General features: G+C 45.2%; 2 protein-coding genes across 3 annotated transcripts; both read left to right on the forward strand.

The window, feature by feature from the left end:
• Positions 1 to 954: 954 nt before the first annotated feature.
• Positions 955 to 12,859, forward strand: rcor3 (REST corepressor 3). 2 transcript variants are annotated; one of them, XM_084559813.1, is made up of 12 exons: positions 955 to 1,286; positions 1,386 to 1,442; positions 3,399 to 3,476; positions 4,437 to 4,489; positions 5,173 to 5,334; positions 5,754 to 5,878; positions 6,648 to 6,726; positions 7,318 to 7,533; positions 8,873 to 8,950; positions 9,054 to 9,111; positions 9,408 to 9,652; positions 10,129 to 12,859. In XM_084559813.1, exons 1-12 carry the CDS (start codon positions 1,163 to 1,165, stop codon positions 10,507 to 10,509), a joined length of 1,656 nt encoding a protein of 551 aa, XP_084415939.1. In that variant the 5' UTR covers positions 955 to 1,162; the 3' UTR covers positions 10,510 to 12,859. The 2 variants fall into 2 exon arrangements, with proteins under 2 accessions (XP_084415939.1, XP_084415940.1); XM_084559814.1 differs by having other exon boundaries at positions 1,173 to 1,290.
• Positions 12,860 to 13,760: 901 nt separating this feature from the next.
• On the forward strand, positions 13,761 to 21,151 carry traf5 (Tnf receptor-associated factor 5). Its single transcript, XM_084557379.1, has 10 exons — positions 13,761 to 14,139; positions 14,321 to 14,384; positions 14,715 to 14,816; positions 15,693 to 15,857; positions 16,146 to 16,223; positions 17,718 to 17,792; positions 17,875 to 17,967; positions 18,623 to 18,763; positions 18,924 to 19,089; positions 20,540 to 21,151. The coding sequence occupies exons 1-10, from the start codon at positions 13,871 to 13,873 to the stop codon at positions 21,124 to 21,126; spliced, it is 1,740 nt and encodes a 579-aa protein (XP_084413505.1). The 5' UTR covers positions 13,761 to 13,870; the 3' UTR covers positions 21,127 to 21,151.
• Positions 21,152 to 21,465: the final 314 nt, after the last annotated feature.

Here is a 21,465-nt window from a genome sequence, read left to right on the forward strand (position 1 = left end):
GATTATTGAAGGACCTTACAGCTATGGTCTGATTTGTGCCCCAACTAAACTCAAAGATAAGATACCAACAGATAATATGACCTTGTCCAAGGTTCCTGTGTGTTCATTACATAACACAGAAAAATAAGCTGCAACTCAACTTCATAAAATAAATAAGGTGTTTAAACTAGAACATGAATCTCTTCTTGAAGACAAACCAAGACAAACCTGGTGGACTCTTTGAGACCATCAGGTTTAATACTCTCTACGTTCATGGCGACGGCTGCCCAGGGCTCTGAGCGCGCTCACCTGGACGGAATTCATCTCTGTCCAAGTAATTAAAGCCAATTTAAATTTAAAATAAAGCTAAATAGAGCTGAAGTTAAAACTAAATGAACATGATGCAAAGACAGAAGAAGTCAAACACAGAGAACATAATGAAGGGGTCACGTGACGCTGGTGGAGCAGGACTCTGTCAGATTGTTGTCGTCTGTCTCCCCCTGCTGGTCTCAGGCTGTTAGTGAAGAGTCACTGATAAACAACAACAACAAGGAGCGAAACATCATCAATAATCAGAACATAGAACAACACAGAGAATATTTAACACGACATGAACCTGTCACGTGTGTTTTTATAGATTGATGTCGTTTACAGGTTGATTTTACTGAAACATTTATACATTCTCGATAGAATACTCTTGGTTTTAGTTTTATTTGTAATTATATATATTTATTAATTGGTTTTTTGCTGTTAAAACTCTGTAGTAATATTATTTTCTATTTATTTTTATTTTAATTTATCAGTTTGTGTCGGCGGAAGGATTTGCTGCCACAGGCTCCGCATCACCCAGAGTCGTACCGCCGCTCGACGGTGCGTAAAAAGCCTTCCGCCGCGGTGGTTAGACCCCTCTCTTAAAGCGGCGGCGCCTCCGCCGGTGTTAACATTTTACATATTAAACTACTCAGCATTCATTAAACAGTCCTCCGCTGATATCCGTGACTATCCGTGATGTGCCGAGTCGTGAGGAGATCGGTATAAACGCGGTGGAGCTGAAAGAACAACGCTACAGCGACACGGACGGAGCTGCGGCGAGTGAGCGAACAGCAGCAGAAAAACCGTCCAGCCGCCGCTGACATTTTATATTCCGACAAAGCCGCTGAAAACGGTGAAATACGGCGCGAAGATGCCGGGGATGATGGATAAAGGCTCGGAGTATTTAGGCAAAGGTCGCTCCAACGGCACCAAGAGTCCGTCCAACGCGTCTAACGGACATTTTTCTGACGAAAGCGGCAGCGACGACGAACACGGCGAGTATAGCCTCGAACACCTCTTATCGCTAACCTATGTCCGACGTGTTTGCAGCAGAGACATGGAAATAAAACCTGTTTGTTGCTGGTGTCTTGCAGATGTGGGGATGCGGGTTGGAGCAGATTATCAGGCCAACATTCCCGAGTTTGAACCCGGTGAGGTTTCAGTGGTTTGCGCCTGAGTGACGGACGGTGGTAGCCTCGGTGCATGTAGAGCAACTGAAGAGCTGCAGCTTCAGATAAGAAGCATCACAGTTCAGATAGGAGACAGTCACACCTGGTCACACCTGCTCACACCTGCTCACTCACTGACCTCAGTTAAACTGCTGGTTTATCTCCACCACCTTTAGTCTTAGTCATACTTTAAAGTCATCCATTCAACCAACTCTTATTTCATCCATTTATCCATTAACTGATAAAAAGTCACATCAGTCCTGTTTATATTTATATACTAAGATGATTTCTTGTGTCAAAAACCTAATTTAAAACATATTTGTTTAAAACTAAAACCTAAAGAAGCTGAACAGACTTTAAAGTTACAGATGCAGAGAAACAACATCTCAGGTCTTTGAGCATATTTCTGTTTTCTTACTACAATATAATAAAGTTTTAGTATATTAGAGACGTAGAGCTCCAGAAATAGAGATAGAAAAATACACAAATAAATATACATTGATTTAGAAAGATGTCTTACATAGTTAGATTTATTATTATTATTATTTATTATGAAGAACGTGTGATTGGTTCAAATCTGTTTCATTTGGTTCAGTTAAACTTTTCAGATTTTGTCAAGAAAAGTTCAGTTTTGTTCACATTCAACAAGTGAGCGACACCGTTCTGTCCTCCAATATGAAACTGTATAAAGTTCACATTAAAGTATAAACCATAAACATAGTGTCGCCCATAAAGTTGAAATAATTCCTCTTTTTATTCTCGTGAGTTGTGTTTGGAGGAGACTGATCAATAAAGTTTTGACACTTTATCAAGAATAAATCACAATTATTTTATGAGAAGAGGTAAAAATATTTTATTCTAACTTGACACGTATCATTCGAGGCCTTCAGGTGACCAGGTGCCACTTTACAGACTAAACAGTGTTTTATAGAGTTTACATGGAGTCACACAGCAGAGACCTGCTACAAAGAGACGTCTGGTTCAGTGATGATCACAGATGGAAAGCTCCTCTCTTCATCTACTCTCTATGTGGACACCAGTGTGATGCTAGCAGCTAGCTGCTAGCATCACACTGACTGAAGCAGAATCCACTCACTGTTCATGTCCCATCAGCAAACAGTCTTTTTTAGAGTCTGTCCCGTGAGCTGGAGTCGCTCCACAAACACCAGCCACAGCTTTATTTACACAGAGCTGACGTTTATCATGCAGCCCACACTGAACCACTCACAATAAATAATCACTGCGTGCACAGAACGTCTCACAGGAACATGACACACATTTACTGAACCTCAGTATTATCAAGGTGTAGAAGTAAAACATTAGAGACGACTAAACAAGAAGCAACCAAATGTGATGCAATCTTTTTAAAGTCACAATAAACATATAAACATATCAATGAACAGTTTGGACAACTAATAGTTTATACGTTATAACATGTCAGTCTGTTAGGGACTGACTGAGACGTGAAACTGAAATAGAGCGTCCATTCTAAAACAGGAGAACCGTACATATATTTACTGTAATACTTTAGATATATGGACATTTCTGTGGATGATGTCAAACATTAAATTAAAGGTTCTTAAATGTGTTAAAACAAGAAAATGAATTTAGTTGGGGCACAAATCAAATCATTTCTAATTTAAAAGTTAAAGATTTTTCTTCAGAACAGAGAGAAATGATGAGAGGGTTAGTGTTTCACCTCCATAATAGAAGTAGACGGACGCACATGTGGACGTAGCATGAGTTTGTTTTCAGTAGGAGGTCCTACCAGAGCCTACATTTCCCACAATGCAACAGAGAGGCCTCTTGCATCACACTGATGACACAGTCAGAAGAGACTCAGCTGTTTTCACACAGTAAACAAACAGTGACACTTTAAAACAGAGAAAGTCTAAATTCACAGCAGCTGAATAAAAATGTTTCTCTGTTCACGTTCAGGTTCTACGAAGTACACGGATAAAGACAGCGGGGGGATGCTGGTCTGGTCTCCGTATCACACCATCGTCGACTCCAAACGTAAGTCCACTCGTGTGTCTTGTCCCGTTCAGACTGTCCTGGGTCATCTGATCACCAGTGACCAGCGTCCAGGTGTGAACCCAGGACACAGTGAGAGATCTGACCTCAGGTGGTCCAGGTCAAAGGTCAGTAAATAATAACATGTGTCATGACACACACTCATAAAGGAGATGTGTTCTTGGTTCTGAAACAGCAGTAGAGATCCAGTAGAGACAGAGCAGCTGTTTAAATATTCAAATGATGTCAGTGTTTATTTACATACAGAGACATGATCTGGAGGTCTGGCTGCAGACGCATGTGGACACGTGTTAGTACCAGGTGTGAACACGTGTTGGTACCAGGTGTGAACACGTGTTGGTACCAGGTGTGAACACGTGTTAGTACCAGGTGTGAACACGTGTTGGTACCAGGTGTGAACACGTGTTGGTACCAGGTGTGAACACGTGTTGGTACCAGGTGTGAACACGTGTTGGTACCAGGTGTGAACACGTGTTGGTACCAGGTGTGAACACGTGTTAGTACCAGGTGTGAACACATGTACTAACAGCTGGCCACTCGTGATCAGATTACATAGGTCACATATTAATATGAGGTCTGAACGGGGGCCTCTGGCTGAAGGGGGTCTGAACGGGGGCCTCTGGCTGAAGGGGGTCTGAACAGGGTCTGAACGGGGCCTCTGGCTGGAGGGGGTCTGAACAGGGTCTGAACAGGGTCTGAACGGGGCCTCTGGCTGGAGGGGGTCTGAACAGGGTCTGAACGGGGCCTCTGGCTGAAGGGGGTCTGAACAGGGTCTGAATGGGGCCTCTGACTGAAGGGGGTCTGAACGGGGCCTCTGACTGAAGGGGGTCTGAGTGGGGGCCTGGGCCTGAACAGGGTCTTCTATGGCCCAGCTGTAGTCCCCTGTCAGGTCCAGGTCCTGGTCCAGACTGTACTAACGTGGTCCGTCTGTTTCCTCCACAGTGGATGAATACATCGCCATCGCTAAAGAGAAGCACGGATACAACGTGGAGCAGGTGGGTTTTCTTTCCATCTGAGGCACAGACGGGGTCAGGTTTTAGTCCTGTTGTTGACTAGATGGGCACAGATGGGGTCAGGTTTTAGTCCTGTTGTTGAGTAGATGGGCACAGACGGGGTCAGGTTTTAGTCCTGTTGTTGACTAGATGGGCACAGACGGGGTCAGGTTTTAGTCCTGTTGTTGACTAGATGGGCACAGACGGGGTCAGGTTTTAGTCCTGTTGTTGACTAGATGGGCACAGACGGGGTCAGGTTTTAGTCCTGTTGTTGACTAGATGTACTCAGCTGAGATTAAACCACGTAAAGAACTTAAAGGATGAGTTTGTCTCATCGTTGACCAGACGTAGCCCGTTATCTACACAGCCTGGACTAAAGAAAAGGCTCCACCTGGATCTAACTAATCAACAGGTATTCACCTCCTATTGGATAATTACTGCATGGGTGATTATCTTTCAGCTGACAACAAGTTATTTAAGCCCAACTGATGCAATGAGTAGCTTCTCATGTCTTCAACCACCATGTCTAAAGACACATCCTGTGTCCAGTGTCGCATTCATTTTTCACCAACATGAATGAACACTGGATGGAAATAAATCTGCTGAAGAGAGTGTGACCTCTGTCTTTGTCCAGGCAGTGTATTTAACCGTGACTGACTCAGAGACATGTTTGTCCCCGTGTCCAGGCGCTGGGGATGCTCTTCTGGCACAAACACAACATAGAGAAGTCTCTGGCTGACCTCCCAAACTTCACCCCGTTCCCAGACGAGTGGACGGTGGAGGACAAGGTGCTGTTTGAACAGGCCTTCAGCTTCCATGGCAAGAGCTTCCACCGCATCCAGCAGATGGTAACCACAGCAACCACCACCACCACAACAACAGCAGCAGCAGCGTAACATGACTCATATCTGTCTACATTATATCACAATACAACGAGTACTTTTACTGAAGTACCTGGAGTATCTGTGATTGTCCTGATATCTGCTCTGAATGATTAGAGTTCACCTGGAGGTGGTTTATTAAGGACTAGCATCAGAGTGGCCGACTGGATTAGGACACAATAAAGACACATGAGCCTTGACACCAGCAGGGGGCAGTAGAATAAACTAGAGGAGCTGGTATTAGCTAAGGAGTACATGTAGCTGATAATACCTCTGTAATGAAGTGGACTTATCTTAGTACTGATGCTACTGGACACACCACATTGTTCAGACAGCCTACCTTTAATGATTAATGTTCACCTGGAATATATTTGTGTTCCATTCAGTTACCTGATAAATCCATCTCCAGTCTGGTCAAATACTACTACTCATGGAAGAAGACGCGCTCCAGAACCAGTCTGATGGACCGGCAGGCTCGTAAACTGGCCAACAGGAGCAACCAGGACGACAGGTACAGCTGACTGAGAACACCTGGATCATCTGGCTCAGCTCAGTCAGTCAGTCAGTGCAGCAGTCAGTCAGTCAGTCAGTCAGTCAGTCAGTCAGTCAGTCAGTCAGTCAGCCAGTCAGTCAATAGTCAGTCAGTCAATAGTCAGTCAGTCAATAGTCAGTCAGCCAGTCAGTCAGTCAGTCAGCCAGTCAGTCAGACAGTCAGTCAGTCAGTCAGTCAGTCAGTCAGTCAGTCAATAGTCAGTCAGTCAATAGTCAGTCAGCCAGTCAGTCAGACAGCCAGTCAGTCAGTCAGTCAGTCATTCAGTCCATTAACCAGCAGACATTTAACCAGTCCTCTGATTTTCAGACGTGCTGTGAGTTTGACCATTAACTTTATAAATTAGAAGTCTGGACAGAAGGAGACGTTTCAGGACGTCATCTTGGACTTGAAGTTGTTTTAAATAAGAAACTGCAGCTCCACAGGATGATACTGACCTGTGATCATCTCCATAGAGACCTCGTACTTTATGATGTTTACTGCAGAAAGACTCACTCTCTACTGATCTTCAGTTTAACGTCTTCATGAGCTTCTTATTAGGAAATGTGAACTGACAGAACATGAATCTATCCATCCGTTTAATGATTGTCACGAGGAGAACACTGATGTTCAGTTTTACATTTCTATTAACCTTTAAAGTGGTTTGTGTTTTGATGGTTGTGTTGTCGTCCTCATTCATTTGAGATCACGTTTCTCTCTGTAGCTGAACTTTGGCTTGTTGTTGCTATAGTGACGAGGAGATGGAGGAAGCCAATCCCATCGAAGCCAACGACAGCGACTACGACCCCAACAAGGAAGCCAAGAAAGAGGTAACGTGGACACATCATCATGTAACACCTGAGGCCTGGCTGCAGCAGTGTGTTTATGAATGGATGAAGAAGAAACATGAACATCTAAACAGAAGCTGATTTATTAACTACAAGTCATCTCTAAATGAACAACATCTAAAGAAGCTGATACTCGTTTGATTAGATTTTAAATGATAAATTAAACAGCTGATGTTGAGTTATTTAATCAGCTTTAATGAAGCTTAGACACTTCATTCATTAATGGATCTATTTCATGTTAAACTAGATCTAGTGTGGGTTGTCACCAAGTTAAATCATTAAATGAGTTCTAAGTTCTTTCATTGTTCTGGAGCTGCTTGTAAATATGAGGAAGGTTTCTAAGGAAAGACAAGAATAAATAATAAATAGAGAATAAGCTGTTATTCATTTTAACTGGAGGAACTTATTAGTTTAAAATGATTATAATGGTTAGAGGCAAAACATAAAGAGCTTGAGTTTAATTCTAATAATGTTCTAACAGTCTTTGTTCATGCAGCCGGTTCAACCTGAACCTGTCTGATTATTTATAATTAGTGGGATTAATTAAAACGATCTTCATGGTCTCTGCTTCAGAACCAGGCTGAGCCGGTGGTGCTGGGCACTAAGGTGGCTTTGGGTCGACGGGAGCACCAGACCCTGCAGCACAGGCATCACCAGCGGTCCCGCTGCCGACCCCCCAAAGGCATGTACCTGACACAGGAGGACGTGGTGGCCGTGTCCTGCAGCGCCTCCGCCGCCAGCACCCTGCTTCGCCAGCTGGACATGGAGCTGGTGTCCCTCAAGAGACAGGTAGGAGGCTCCAGGAGGCTCCAGGAGGCTCCAGGGGGCTCTGCAGACCTCCTCCTCCTCCTCCTCACGCTCCTTTCTAAAGAGAATGAAAAGTAAAACTCATATTTTTATAACCTTGAACATCATCCATGATCCAAATAAAGGCAGCTGCACCACGTCAGCTCCATTTGGGCCAATGCTGAGGGTTTGTGAGGATCCAGCTCCACTTCTAATCTTTGTTTGCTCTGACAGTTTTCTAAGACGCCTCATTGAGTTTTATCAAAACGATGAAACCAAAACTACTGGACAGAAACATGGAGCTCTTCATTTCTGTTTAAGTTCCACTTCTTATTCTGTCCCTTTTGTCTCTGAGAGGCTGCAGACAGGACACGTATTTACAATGACAGTGACTTCCATCATCATCATCATCATCATCATATCTGATGCTAATGCTAATAAATATTCAGAAAACTGATTTGACATCAGTCAATAAAATAGTTAACTTCATATAACAGAAGACTTTCCTGACAATTATCACGTCTTCTCCACCATAATGAACACGTGTCTGCACATCTGTGGTGTCACTGAACACAGGAATCACTATCAGCCACCATCAAAAGGAAGTGGAGCTCAGGTCACAGCCCGCTGCCAGCGTGGTTTAGGTTCTAGTCTCTTATGTTCATCTGATCGTGATCTGGATGTTGTTCTGTTTCATATCATCAGTGACTCCATCTTAGGCTTGTTTCAGACCAGGTTTGTTAGTGTTTCAGTAAAAATATGTTTGTTTTCTGGTGAAGTAGAACCTAAAGGGAAGGCAGGAGTCAGAAATCAAACTAATTTAATGAAAACTTACAAAACAGGAACAAAAGGTGGTGCAGGGCCAGCAGGATGAGGACCAGGACCAGGACTCAGAGAGCTCTCAACGTAGGCAGGTTTATATATACACAGAGGCTGATGGAAAACAGGAAGTAAGACGAGACAAGAAACACCAAGGAAGAACTTTACAAAATAAAACAGGAAACACAAAGAGAACCAAACAGGGTGACAGGAAACATCTAAACTCAACCATGACACTTAGTCATCAACTTTTAATTCTTACACTGAGTCAAACTGACACTAACAACATTCATTTAACAGACTGAACATTAATCAGACGTTACAGAGAAAAGAGGAACATTTCATTCTAGGAACTACATCTGTGGACAGTTTAAATATGTGTCAGTCAAAGGTCAGAGGTCAGAGGTCAATAACTTCATGTAACTAGTAAAGTTCTTAGATGAGACTTCCCTCAGAGACACAGGAGCTCACCAGACTCACCAGACGTCTCTGTGTGTTTTGTTGTGTCTGCTCTGATCTCCAGGTCCAGAATGCCAAACAGATGAACAGTGGACTGAAACACATGTTGGAGTCTGGGATCAAAGAGTTTATCCTGCCTGAGGTACTACGCAGTACTACGCAGTACTACGCTCTAACTGACTCAAACACATCAGCACCTTTAACATAAAGGTTTGACTGTCTAACTCTGATCTTTGACGGTGTAGTGTAACCAGAAGGTGAACGCCCGCTGGACCACAGACGAACAACTCCTGGCTGTTCAAGGTGAACTTAGTTATTATTCACAGGAACTGTTGGTTGATTTGATGCAAACATAGAACAACGTGGGAAGTAGCTGACATGGATCTGATGAGCCACAGAGAAGCTTCAGTTTCAGACACGTTTAGAGTTATATTCAACCAGAGACGACCTGGACATCACTGAACTCAGACAGACCCAGAGACTCACTGAATAATTCATCTCATCAGACCTAAGGGACACTAAACAGACGTAGTCTATTTCTTATTTTTCATAATTCAAGAATTATCTTCATCATTAAATCCTTCACGAATGTTTTCCAGGAGTCAGAAAGTACGGAAAAGACTTCCAGGCCATCGCAGACGTCATCGGTAATAAGACGGTGGGACAGGTGAAGAACTTTTTTGTGAACTACCGGAGGCGCTTCAACCTGGAGGAGGTGCTGCAGGAGTGGGAGGCGGAGCAGGGAACCCGAGCTCCGAACGGAGACAGCGCCACCTCTGGAGAGGAGGGGAAGAACAGCTCAACCACTCCGTCAGGGAAAAGCACCGACGAAGAGGACGAAGAGGTGAGACGTTTAGCTTTGAACACATGACGTGATATTCATGGTATGTTCTCAAGCTGCAGGACATTTACCTGCCCATCATTTTCAACAGAATCAGCTGTTTAAACTGATATATCATAGTGTGATGCTGCTAACATGTCGTAACATCTGATTATAGGCGACTGGACAGCTGTCCTGTGTTTAACCCTTTAACTCCTCAAAGTGTCCTGCTGGACTTTTCTCCTTACTGTCACAGTAATGGTCTAATAACCTTTCAGGACAGACCACTGTAATGACACCATGTTGGCTGTAAAGCACAACGTGTGTGTGCTAATGCTAACTAGCCGCCGGCGTTTGGTTTTAAAGGATGAACAGTAGGTAGAAGAGTGAGCTCAGTTTGTGTCATGCATGCTAGCATGTTGCTTTCCTTCTTTAATGATCTTGTACCTGACCTCCTGGTTACGTATCGCTGCTCATCATTGGTCCTGTCCTCTCTGCAGGGTCAGGTGACCTCCTCAGGTACATCTCCTGCTGCCTCCTCTTCCTCTTCAGTCCAGGCTCCAGTGACGTCCAACGCCTCTTCGTCTCTCCACCAGCCCCCTCCCCTTCTGCGGCCCTCCCTCCCAGCCACGCCCTCTCTGCACCGCCAGCCCCCTCCCCTCCAACAACAGGCCCGCTTCCTGCAGCCCCGCCCCACCCTGCAGCAGCCGCCACCTCTCATTCGCCCCTCCAACCCCCTGCCTCCCCGCCTCAACCCACGTCCTCCCGCTCCCATGACCCTTGGTGGTAACCCTGGAGGGTCGGGACCAAGCTCCGTTCAACAACCGTCCGGTCTGACCGTCCACCCGTCGGACATGGCCTCGTCTTCCTCGCTCCACTAACCAGCGTTGGACTGAGACGGTGCAGTGCTGCTGCGTTCAGTTCCTGTGGGAAATTCAACAGATATTCTCAGCATATGAAAACTCCTCCACTCTCACCACATGGGGACATAAATGTGACACGAGTCTTAATTTCATTATAATTTTCTGAACTGCATTTTAAGTCTTTCCCACAGAACTTAAACGTAGCGCGCCTGGTTTTAAAGGTTTTATTTTATTTAGGAGGTTGGACTAGAAGTCATTCAGTCTTTAGACGTCTTTAACAGAAGCTGTGCTGATTATTAACATCGTCTGATCCCAACCAGTGATGTGGCGCTCCACAGGGTTCACTCCTGGGTCCCTTTGTTTTCTCCATCCACAACAATGAACACGGCAGTGATAGAGTCACTCTCATAGAGCCTGGTAGATGAAGTGGATCAGCTGCTCTGAGTCAAAGCTTTGAGGGGAAGTGATAGATATGTGTAGCAGGTATATAGTTTATCATGTTCACCGTCTTATGTGTGCTAACATGCTAACATGCTAACATTTGCCAATAGTATTTTGACCTGATGGTGGCAAACACCAACATTATTTGAATCCATACTTGATGTCAACTCATCCAGACAGAGCCGGCTTCACTGGCTTCACTGTTTACAACCTGATTCATTCAGATAAGAAGTGATTAGCTCCTGCTTCTAAGGTTTGAATCATCTCATTAATTACTGATTTTAATGACCCCGTGACCCGTTCATCTAGCGCCACCCTCAGGACACAGTTTTCATTTTAACAGCTTGTAAATTAATCATCATAGTGTTGTGGCTGCAGCCTCTATGAGACACTGGCCGGTGATCAGCTGTCAGTCTTGTGTTTCCTTCTTGTGACTTTCTGTATTAATGTCAGTTCAGTTTTCAGTTCTAACCCCACTCTGCCGGTGGCTCCAGGTCCGTCGGCTGCTGCTGAAGATGTAAATCCACTTTTCTTGGGGTATCCATGGCAACCAGTGGTACAGGAACTCTCTGGACTGTCAAGACAAAGATTAAATTAAAGACTGCAGTGTTGTGTACAGTAGCATCAGACATCATGTACAGTTTGGTATCTGTCAGTAGTTTAACTAACTGTTGTACATTTAGACGACTTGATGCTTTTTTAGAAACACTTTTAATTTCAGTTTGAAATGTGTCCATCAGCCAAATGAAAAATGTTCCTCAGCCTCCGTCCGTCTGTCCGTCTGTCCGTCCGTCCGTCTGTCTCTGGATTATTTATTCTTCTTCCTGGTGCTACCAGTTTGGACTCATTGAGGAAGTGCTCTTAATTCTCTTCGGACACATGTCGCGTCGTAACTGGAATCCTAGCGAGTCCTTTGAGTTTCTGTTGAACTTGTAAAATATTGATGTTAGGATGAAGCTGCTGAACGTGTCGGTCATTCTCATTAAAAACTACATTTCTACGTTGAGCTTCTTCGTCGTACTTCAGCCAGAGGCATCAAGTTCATTTGGACCTGGTCAGTAACATTATCACTTGATGAAGTGACTGGAATCATGTTTTATACGTTTCAACATTATTAAGGTGTCATCAGTTACCAGGGAGGTCACAGCAGATACTGGAAACAAGGAGGACGTGATATGTGATATTGGCTCATTTTACTGAATAAACAAATACATAAACATAATATTTTCACTTGTTCATCTACTGTCAGGACTTGTGTTATAATCTGATGATGTTTTATGTTTTTTATGAAGAAATACAGAAAATTCTGAAGGAGGTAAAAACCTTGAAGCGTCTCTGGACTCGTGTGTTTGTGTCCATGAACATTTAACGTATTTATTTTACAGATCATTTCACACACGTCACCTGCTAATAAACACAGTGACATCATCAAGGTGATGGGGCTGGACATACACTACATTTGCTTTGAAGATTAACATTAATAAGAACAGAGCTGTATTTTCTAGATGGCAGAAAGGAGACGCGCTGAAACCCAACTATGAAGTCTGATCTGAAGAGTTGTCTCTCCTAAAACAGCCTCATTTAATATTAGCTTAAGATTTTAAAGTCGAGTTGTCATGAAAGTCATCATCCAGCAGGTGAGTGTGTAGTTCAGTGGTCTCTCTGCAGGTTGGCTTGCAGCAGCAGCAGCAGCAGCAGCAGGTTGTTAAGTCACTTCCTGAACTTGATGATTTCCTCTTGTTGTGCTGCGGATGCTCTGCTGATCACAGTCTGATCGATACTGATCAGTGGGATCGATCTGCTGCTGGTGGCCGGTCTCAGGGCTACACGTTTCTTCTCTCAGTGACTTCGGATGGATTTCAGTGCCTGAGGTAAGAGGGTCCACCGGGACCCGACTGAAGAGACGCTGACAGGAGAAAATGAAAGTAAATCCGCTCCGACTCTCAGCCGAGGATCGGGTCTTAAAGTTTTACCAGACAAGGTCCAAGTGTAGTAAAGGTCTGGGAGGTGATCAGGGTTAGAGTTGATTTAGTGATTTAATGCAGTAAACTCTGAGTCCAGAGGTTTTAGGTTCCTCTGACATGAGGACAGGTCGCAGCGGGGATTCCCCAGCAGTCCGTGAACATAACACCACGGAGGTCTCTGGAAAGTCTGTCAGTGTCTTTATTCCAGCAGCTCGATGCTTTATCAGACCTTCACTATGCTGGTAGTTACAGGACAACATGGGCCAACAGGCCTGTCACTGCATGGGACCAACGGTAGCACGTGGCTCGTCACGTTGACGTCCGTCCGCGCCTTGTCTCGGTTTTAGTTCCCGGAGGTTTCCACGGTCATTACACAGCAAGAGGAAGACACGGTCTGCACGGGCTTCCTCTTTATCTGGTTAGTTAATGAGTCAGTGAGTCAGTGAGTCAGTTAGTCAGTTAGTTAGTTATCCAGGACGCTGTGATAAAACTCACCTACATGTTTGGATGAGCTGCTGATGAGGCCAGGAGGCTCCAGGAGGCTCCAGGAGGCTTCAGGAGGTTTCTGGAGGTTTCTGACGGGACATCCTCTCCTCATCGTCTCCAGTCTGATCTTCACCTTCAGGGTTTCACAAAGATGACATGAGTAAAATAAATATAAAGACAAGTTAGAGATTTAAAGCAAACACTCAGACATGCAGACGACCACCACGCCCATATCCAGTGTAGTGTAGTTAAAGGAGCAGTGTGTGAGGTGATGGGGTCGATGCCCCTTACCTCAGTGTCAGTGTTCATGTTGACAGCTGTGTTTGATTGTGTGCTAGCAGACTGAGACCGTGGACAGGATACGTCTCATCTGTTCTTGATTAAGTGTCATATTTTCTCCTTGGATTTGACTGTGTCACATGACACGTCTTAAAAACAAGTGAAGCCTCTAGTCTAAACCCTCTGGACTATCTGTCCCCTGCAGACACATGGAGACAGCAGATACAAACCCAGGAGGACCACAGGAGTCCAGTTTGCAGTCTGAGGAGTCCAGGCTGGGGTCCGATGAGTCCAGGATGAGATCGATGGGCCCTCTGATCTCCTGGGAGTCGGAGCTCACCTCCATCCAGCACTCCTTAAAGTTTGTGTTGAAGCTGAAGGAGGAGTTTGTCTGTCCCGTCTGCAGAGGAGTGGTGCTCAACCCCCAGCAGAACTCCTGTGGACACATCTACTGCTTCCACTGCCTGCAAGGACTATTGTATGAGCCTGTCCACCTTAAAATACAAACAGTCATAGTCCACCTTAAAATACAAACGGTCATAGTCCACTTTAAAACACATGCATACTGATACAATCCACCTTAACACACAGCCATACTTTAATACCAGCGCTCTCGTTCTGGGACGGTCCCACTAACTGAGCCTCTGGTTGTGTTTCAGGGAGCGTTCGTCGCCGTCCAGCCCAGTTTGTCCAGTGGAGGGAGCTGTGATCACACCAGCTGAGGTCAGAGACGGTACCGTCCAGGTGTTAGACCTGCAGTAGCTGTCCACTGGTCCAGCTAGTTATCAAAGATAGCTGCTCATCCAGAACCCTAACCCCAACCCCAACCCAAGGCTGTGCTATGCTCCTTTAGGGAAACTTAGTCTGGAACAGAGGAATGAGATGAATTAGGCCTCGACACAGACACTCAGCACATTTTCAATAAACAAGCTGAGTAAAGGACTTGCAGGGTTTACTGGCAGATGAGCAGCCAAACATCTTGAAGAAGTCCTTTGTCACCTGGATGACCCAGAACACCCAGAACACTGTGTTTAAACACTCTTCTACCCACAGGTCTTCCAGGACAACTGCTGCAAACGAGAGATCTCCAGTCTAGAAGTGTACTGCACCAACTCCCCAGAATGCACCTCTGTCCTCACATTAAACCATCTGCAGGTAGCTCCAGTCTTATTATTATGTGCAGCGTCCTCTCTGTCCACCAGGACTCAGTGTGCTGAGTAGAGGCAGATATCAGGGAGTGATGCTTTTAGGATCATTTATGGGGGTTTGATCAGTCACTTGTGCCAGATATTTACTGTTAGTTGCACTAAACCAACCTACACTGGGGGAAATAAAGATTTGAGACCATGCTGATTTTGTAGTTTGCTCCACTTACAAAGAAATGAACGGTCTATAAGTTTACGGTGGGTTTATTTTAACTGAGAGAGACAGAATATTAATAACGTTAAAGGTTATAAATGGATTTGCATTTGATCGAGTGATATAAGAATTTGATCCCCAAAGAAAACATGACGTAGAACCTGGTGGAGAACCCTCGTTGACGAGTACAGAGGTCCCTTAGAAGGAATCCTAAAGCATGATGTTGTTACCTCCATGCCTGACAGTGAGGAGGGTGTTCCTGGGCGAGTCGAGTTGATGCCAAAGAGCTCACCGTTAATCTGTTAGTCAGTGGGCAGCATGGGGTCAAATAATGATCAAATAATATGGGTCATATTTAGAAATAAACATGGATGAAAAAACAAAAATCAGTTCCATTAGTTTAAGGTCACTTAACTCGGTCTCTGTTAGATTAACAACCCAAGCCTCACTGAAAGCCATGGCTCCTAACCTCAGACCAAAAAGACATGAAAGCTTGTGGTTTGTTGATAAGTCAAGTGATCATGATGATGTGTGTAGTTAAAGCTACTGGATTTACCTTCATCACAGGAGGTTGGTCCGTCTCTCAGCTGTTCACATGGACTCAAAGCAGCAGTCTGTCAGCCTGAGGGATCAGTCCATTGAAGTTCTGTGAAATGTTTTTCTTCTCTGCAGGATCACCTGAGGTTGTGTCAGTATGAGCAGCAGCAATGCACCAACCCAGGCTGTACCACGGTGCTACAGAGGAAGGACCTGCAGGAACACCTGACCAATACCTGTCCTCACCGCCAGGAGCCCTGTCCACACTGCAGCCAGCTGCTCCAGCTCAGCCTCTTCCAGGTACAGTCCACCCAGACCAGTCTGTTGAAGACATGCTAAGTTCTACCGCCTGATGTTGCAGTCTGAGGAGAGCCTTCCTTCTCCAGATGAACTCTAATATAACAAACTTGTGTATTTAGGTTTTTACGTCATTTACCTATAATCTGTCTTTTCTTTTGGTCCGGCTTTTTGAGGACAGGCTTCTTCAGATTTCAGTCTCTTGTCAATAACTTACAGTTAATCTGCAGTGATCCTGTCCTTTAACGTTTCAACCTGGTGATGATGTGTTTGTGGTGACTCCATCATTAGGATCACATGCAGAGCTTGTGTCTGGAAGTGGAGGTGGACTGTCCTGATGGCTGCTCCCTGAACGTCCCCAGACACAAGGTGAGCCCATCCTCATCCTCATCCTCATCCTCATCAGCTGACTGTGGCTGTGCTCAGGACAGCTATGAGTGATCGGACCCAAACACACAGGAGGAGACCAGCTGCCATGATAAGCTGAACAACCTGTGAAGTGGGCGGGTACCAGGTGGAACTAATATCAACTTTGAGGCAACAACCAATCAAAACAGCCGATGTGTTTGATTGACACATGACACAAAACGTTCACCGTCCATGACTTTGGTTCCTACCACCAAGTTCAGACGGAGCAGCAGCGTAGTTGACAGCAGCTCGCTCTGCTCTTACACCACCAATATTATTATATCGGGCTTCTCTGAAACATTTGGGGTGGGAACCATACAAGAGGGTTACCATGGCAACAGAACCTGGACCCAGCAGGTCAAAACCCAGGCCTCAGTCTGCCCTGAACAGCAGGAGTCGCTGTTAGTCCTGCTGCTGGCTTTGTGCACAAACCTGAGAAGTGGAACGTTTGAGTAAGAAACTAGAAAAATAATTAGTTTCACTTGTTTTTGTTTCCAAAGCCTTGGAGCAGAGAGTCAGCCTCCAGAAACTAACCAATCAGAACAGAGTGCTGGCCTTAAAGAGACAGGAGCAGACATCAACCAGTAGAGCCAGAGGATAAAAACAGAAAACTCATGAAACTGTGGCAGTGGAGACGTTGGAAGTTATTACAGGGACACAAGTGTTAGGAATCAAAAGACAGTTAGCTTGTAGGCCTTTAATTTTATGTCAACATGTTGCTGGAAACAAACAAAGTTTGCGTGTCCTCCACGGTTATCAAACACCGTGTCTGCAGTAAATTCACGTTTACTTTCTACCAGTCGTTTTATTCGCTGCCTTTGTCGTTGCATGATTTAGTTTGTTTGGACGCCACTGCCACCTACAGGTCAGTGAAAGGATCTGAACCGTAGGCTGTATAAAAAAGTAGACACAATGACAGCTACTCTAAAGAGAAGCCAAAGCAAGTAGAGCTCCCCCTGGTGTCTGGCTGCAGCATAGGTCATAAGCTCCACCCCCTCCATGTTAGTGGGCGGGGCTTGGGCCAAACTAAAACACACATCACGTTAATGATCTCTGTGGTTTTAGGTAGTTAATATAATGATGATGAATGTTCAAGAGTTAATTTATCTGAGTTATTTGATGCTATTGAAACAGGATGTGACATCATTATGATTGACAGTTGCCCCTGACAACCACTCAGTGAAGCAGTCCCACAGGAACATGAGAGTAGGAAAAATAACAGGTGGAGGTACTAACCAATCAGCAGTGAGTCTAGAGGAAGAGTGGGCGGGGCATTGATAACTGATCAGACGTGTCGTCCTTATTTATAAACAGTCTCTGGTTTTAAATTTAATCTGAGCAGATTAGAGTTTAACAGCTACTGTGACCATCCATGATTCTCATACAGGTTTTAGAAAGTCAGGCCCAGCTGCCTCGTCTGTAGCGTGATTCAGTAAAACGTTTGTTGTCTTCCAGCTGGCCGAGCACAGAGAGTCGTGTCCTGAGGTTCATACTGACTGCTCCTATAAGAGGTTTGGCTGCTCGGTACAGGTGAGTGTAGTACGACACCTGACGCAGACATTTATGATCAGCTGGGTTCTGTGTTGATCACCTGACACCAAGTGTCCCGCAGGGTAAAAGAGGGAAAGTGAAGCTGCACGAGGACACCGCTGTCAATCATCACATGCTGCTGGTGCTGAGGAGCAACACACACCTGGAACAACAGGTACGTCTGAAAACAGCTGAGGGCGTTAATGAAGAAGTGTCTGAAATCTAATCTGAATAGATGCAGCTGTACAGGATATACTAGAGCTAGAGTCACCAGGATTACATGTCTATTTATTGTTCTCATGTCATAGTAAAAGCTCTAGTGCAGTACCATGACATGAAACACTCTGCTCAGTTTCTCCTTAGAATAAGAAATAATTCTTAGGATTTCTGTCTAATCTAATATTCCAGTTTAACAAAGAGCCTTGAGTTTACTGGAGAAAGAAACATGAAGCAAACTAAAGTAAATATTCTGTTAGTTGTGTTACTGGAAGGACGAACTGAACACACAACATCAGTCAAGATGTGAAGACACACAGAGACACTTCAGTCTTTGAGTTAGTTAGTCATTAGTTAGATGGTTTAGTTATTAGTCTGTCAACTTCACACCAATGACTCACTAATGACACCATGATAAGACACAGGAGACCATTATGTCCTCTCATGGTTAGGTGGTAATCCTGCAGCATCCTTATTTTCTGTTGCTCAGTAGATCAGGCTCAGTTTCTTTACTCCCAGGTGAATGCAGCACTCTTCTGTTCCATCACAGAAGTAAAGTCTTAGCAGATACTTGTGAGGATGCACCACGTTAGCTGTGCTGTCTCCTCTGTCAGGTGGAGGTTCTCCAGGAGGAGGTGCTGCTGAGGCAGAGGGAGGTCCAGACAGGGAGTCTACTCCTTCCTGGTCTGGAGAAACAAATCCGCCCGCTGCTGCAGCAGAGCGGCAACAATGAACACGTCGTGTCCACGGCTCAGGTTAATGCACTTTAAATGTCTTTGTCTTGAATCACCTCGTCTCCACGTCTCCGTCTCCCTGGATCACAGAGACACCTCGGAGCATCAGGGTCAGGGTTACATGTAGGTCAGTCCTGTGTCTTACCTCCACGTCTCTCTCTGTCTGACTGTGTGTGATCAGAGGTCTCTGAGCAGGCAAGAGGACGTCCTGTCCTCCGTCCAGCTGGACGTCCGGCAGGTGTCTCGGGGACTGGGTCCTACTCTGGAGGAGCTGGATCAGCTGAGACAGTCTCTGGATGCTGTGATGCAGGAAGTGTCAACAGCCGAGGCCCTCAGAGAACATCTGGGTAACAAGCGTTCATCACTAATGAACATCCTGGTCTGTCCTCTAGGGGGCGCTCTGTCCGTCAGAGGCATGGGACACAACTAAACAGCTGATCATATTTATATCTGATTGTGTTACTGGCCCCATGAGATCATAGATTTAGGGGCGGCTGTGGCTCCGTAGGTAGAGCGGGTTGTCCACGAACCAGAGGGTTAGCGGTTCGATCCCCAGAATGTGCCACATGCCGAAGTGTCCTTGAGCAAGACACTGAACCCCCAGTTGCTCCCAGTGCGTGGCACTGGTGTGTGAATGTGTGTGTGCTTGTGTGAACGAATGGGTAGATGCGTCCATGACTGTAAAGCGCTTTGAGAACCAATAGGTAGAAAAGCGCTATATAAAAGCAAGGCCATAAAAGCAAGGCCATTTACCATTTACCCCCCCCCCCCCCACCACCACCACCCCCAGCTCTGAGCTCTCAGCAGGTTTTCGGTTTTATCGTAGGTGCAGTTGAATCAAATTAATTTTCCGCTGCTTTATTTCTGCTCAGACGTCCTTCCTGTTACGGAAGAGATGACTCAGATCTAAACAGGAAACCATGCGTATGTTTTATTAACCTGCTAAGAGTCAGTCACCCTGGAGCAGCTCCTTCAACTTCAAACATCAATGCTGCAGCAGCAGTGTTTCATTATGACAGGTCCTCCATTAGTTATCATAGCTTGTACCACTCTCATCTTCATAAATATAAAACATATCAATGATTTATTCCATTTCCTGATGTCCAGGCATGTCCTGTGATGACCCGCAGTGAAAAGACCAAGACTCTGAGGTTACATTTAAACTGTTCAGATGTTCATGTTGTTCACAAAGATTTAAATGATTATAATTAATGATTCTCAGACTTTAGAGGTGGTGTCTAGGAGGCTGTATAGTAGGTCACTGTAGACTGTAGAGTGTTTTCCTCCAGATTAGATTAGATTAGATTCAACTTTATTGTCATTACACATGTACATGTTCCGAGCAACGTAACACAGTTTAGCATCTAAGCAGAAGTAAGTACATGTAGAATAAATAGTATGATACAATATGATGTATAAGTAGTCAGGTACAGGTTGTTTTTATGGTATATGGACAATATTTACAGATACCATATACACAGGTGAGACCATATACACAGGTGAGTGAGCAGCATACACACAGATTGATTGAGGATATTATACAGATGTGACATGTGAGTAGACTATAAACAGGAACTACAACATAATTTACAATAAAGGAGAAGGGCAGATGATAAATTAGACGCTACAAATACAGATGACGTGAGCATTAATAATTAGCAGTAGCTTCCTGATGTGGTACAGATTGTTTAAAGTGTGTGTGCAGAGCGGTCCAGTAGTGGTGATGGTGTAACAGAAATAACTAGAACAACACTTCTGTTGATGCTGTTTTCGTTGAGAGGTATTTTCTTCCTCCAGGATCCTTGGAGGAGAATCTGAAGCGCCACTCGGGTCTCCTGGACCTCCACGCCGCTCAGCTCAGTCTCAACAAGCAGCACCTGCAGGAGCTGGAGGCCACGTCCTACGACGGCAGACTCATCTGGAAAATCGATGACTTCAAGAAGAAGAGGGAAGCCGAGGTCAAAGGTCAGCCGCCGTGCCTGAGCAGCGTGCCGTTCCACATCGGACGCTGCGGCTACAAGATGGCCATGAAGGCCTATCTGAACGGAGACGGGGAGGGGAGGGGCTCTCACCTGTCGCTGTACGTGGTCCTGATGCCGGGAGACTTTGACGCTCTGCTCCAGTGGCCGTTCAGACAGACCGTGTCCCTGTCTGTCCTGGACCAGAGCGGCGCCTGTAACCACCGCAGCCTGAGCTTCAGACCCGACCCGACGACCAAATGCTTCCAACAACCAGCCGCCGAGTCTGCAAGCAACGTGGCCGTGGGCTTCCCGTGTTTCATTCCCCTCAACGCGCTGGAAAACACCCAGAACGCTGCGTACGTCAAAGACGACACGCTGTTCGTCAAGGCCAAGGTGGACATGACGGGTTTAGAGCAGCTCTGAGGGTCCTGGTCTGGTAGGATCCTGGTCTGGTGGTCGGCTCAGGGAAGACACCGGGGTTTAAAGGATCATCTCAGGGATTGTTTGAAACTAAAGACTACATGTGTCAAAGAACTGAGTTAATTATTAGGTTTTATAATCTTGGTTATTTGAAGGTTAGGGTTAGAGTCCCATACTCTCCGGGCCGTAGCAGGTTTATTGATCACACTCTCTGCCTCAAAGAATATTCCTTACTTCTGCTCATCTGGAGGCCGTTATCACGTTGCTTTTAATTTATTTATTTATAGTTTTATGAATTCATGCTCATTGTGTTGGGAGGCTGCTCTGCTGATCCCAGGTCTG

The sequence above is a fragment of the Chelon labrosus genome, assembly GCF_963514085.1.
Source record: "Chelon labrosus genome assembly, chromosome: 2".
Classification (NCBI taxonomy): Eukaryota; Metazoa; Chordata; class Actinopteri; order Mugiliformes; family Mugilidae; genus Chelon; species Chelon labrosus.

Excerpts from the sequence above, each read along its gene's own strand:
- rcor3 (XM_084559813.1), top strand. The coding sequence starts at position 1,163 with ATGCCGGGGATGATGGATAAAGGCTCGGAGTATTTAGGCAAAGGTCGC. Across the intron at positions 1,443-3,398 it reads CATTCCCGAGTTTGAACCCG|GTTCTACGAAGTACACGGAT; the intron begins GTGAGGTTTCAG and ends GTTCACGTTCAG. Across the intron at positions 9,112-9,407 it reads ACAACTCCTGGCTGTTCAAG|GAGTCAGAAAGTACGGAAAA; the intron begins GTGAACTTAGTT and ends AATGTTTTCCAG.
- traf5 (XM_084557379.1), top strand. The coding sequence starts at position 13,871 with ATGGAGACAGCAGATACAAACCCAGGAGGACCACAGGAGTCCAGTTTG. Across the intron at positions 14,140-14,320 it reads CACTGCCTGCAAGGACTATT|GGAGCGTTCGTCGCCGTCCA; the intron begins GTATGAGCCTGT and ends GTTGTGTTTCAG. Across the intron at positions 17,968-18,622 it reads ACACACACCTGGAACAACAG|GTGGAGGTTCTCCAGGAGGA; the intron begins GTACGTCTGAAA and ends CTCCTCTGTCAG.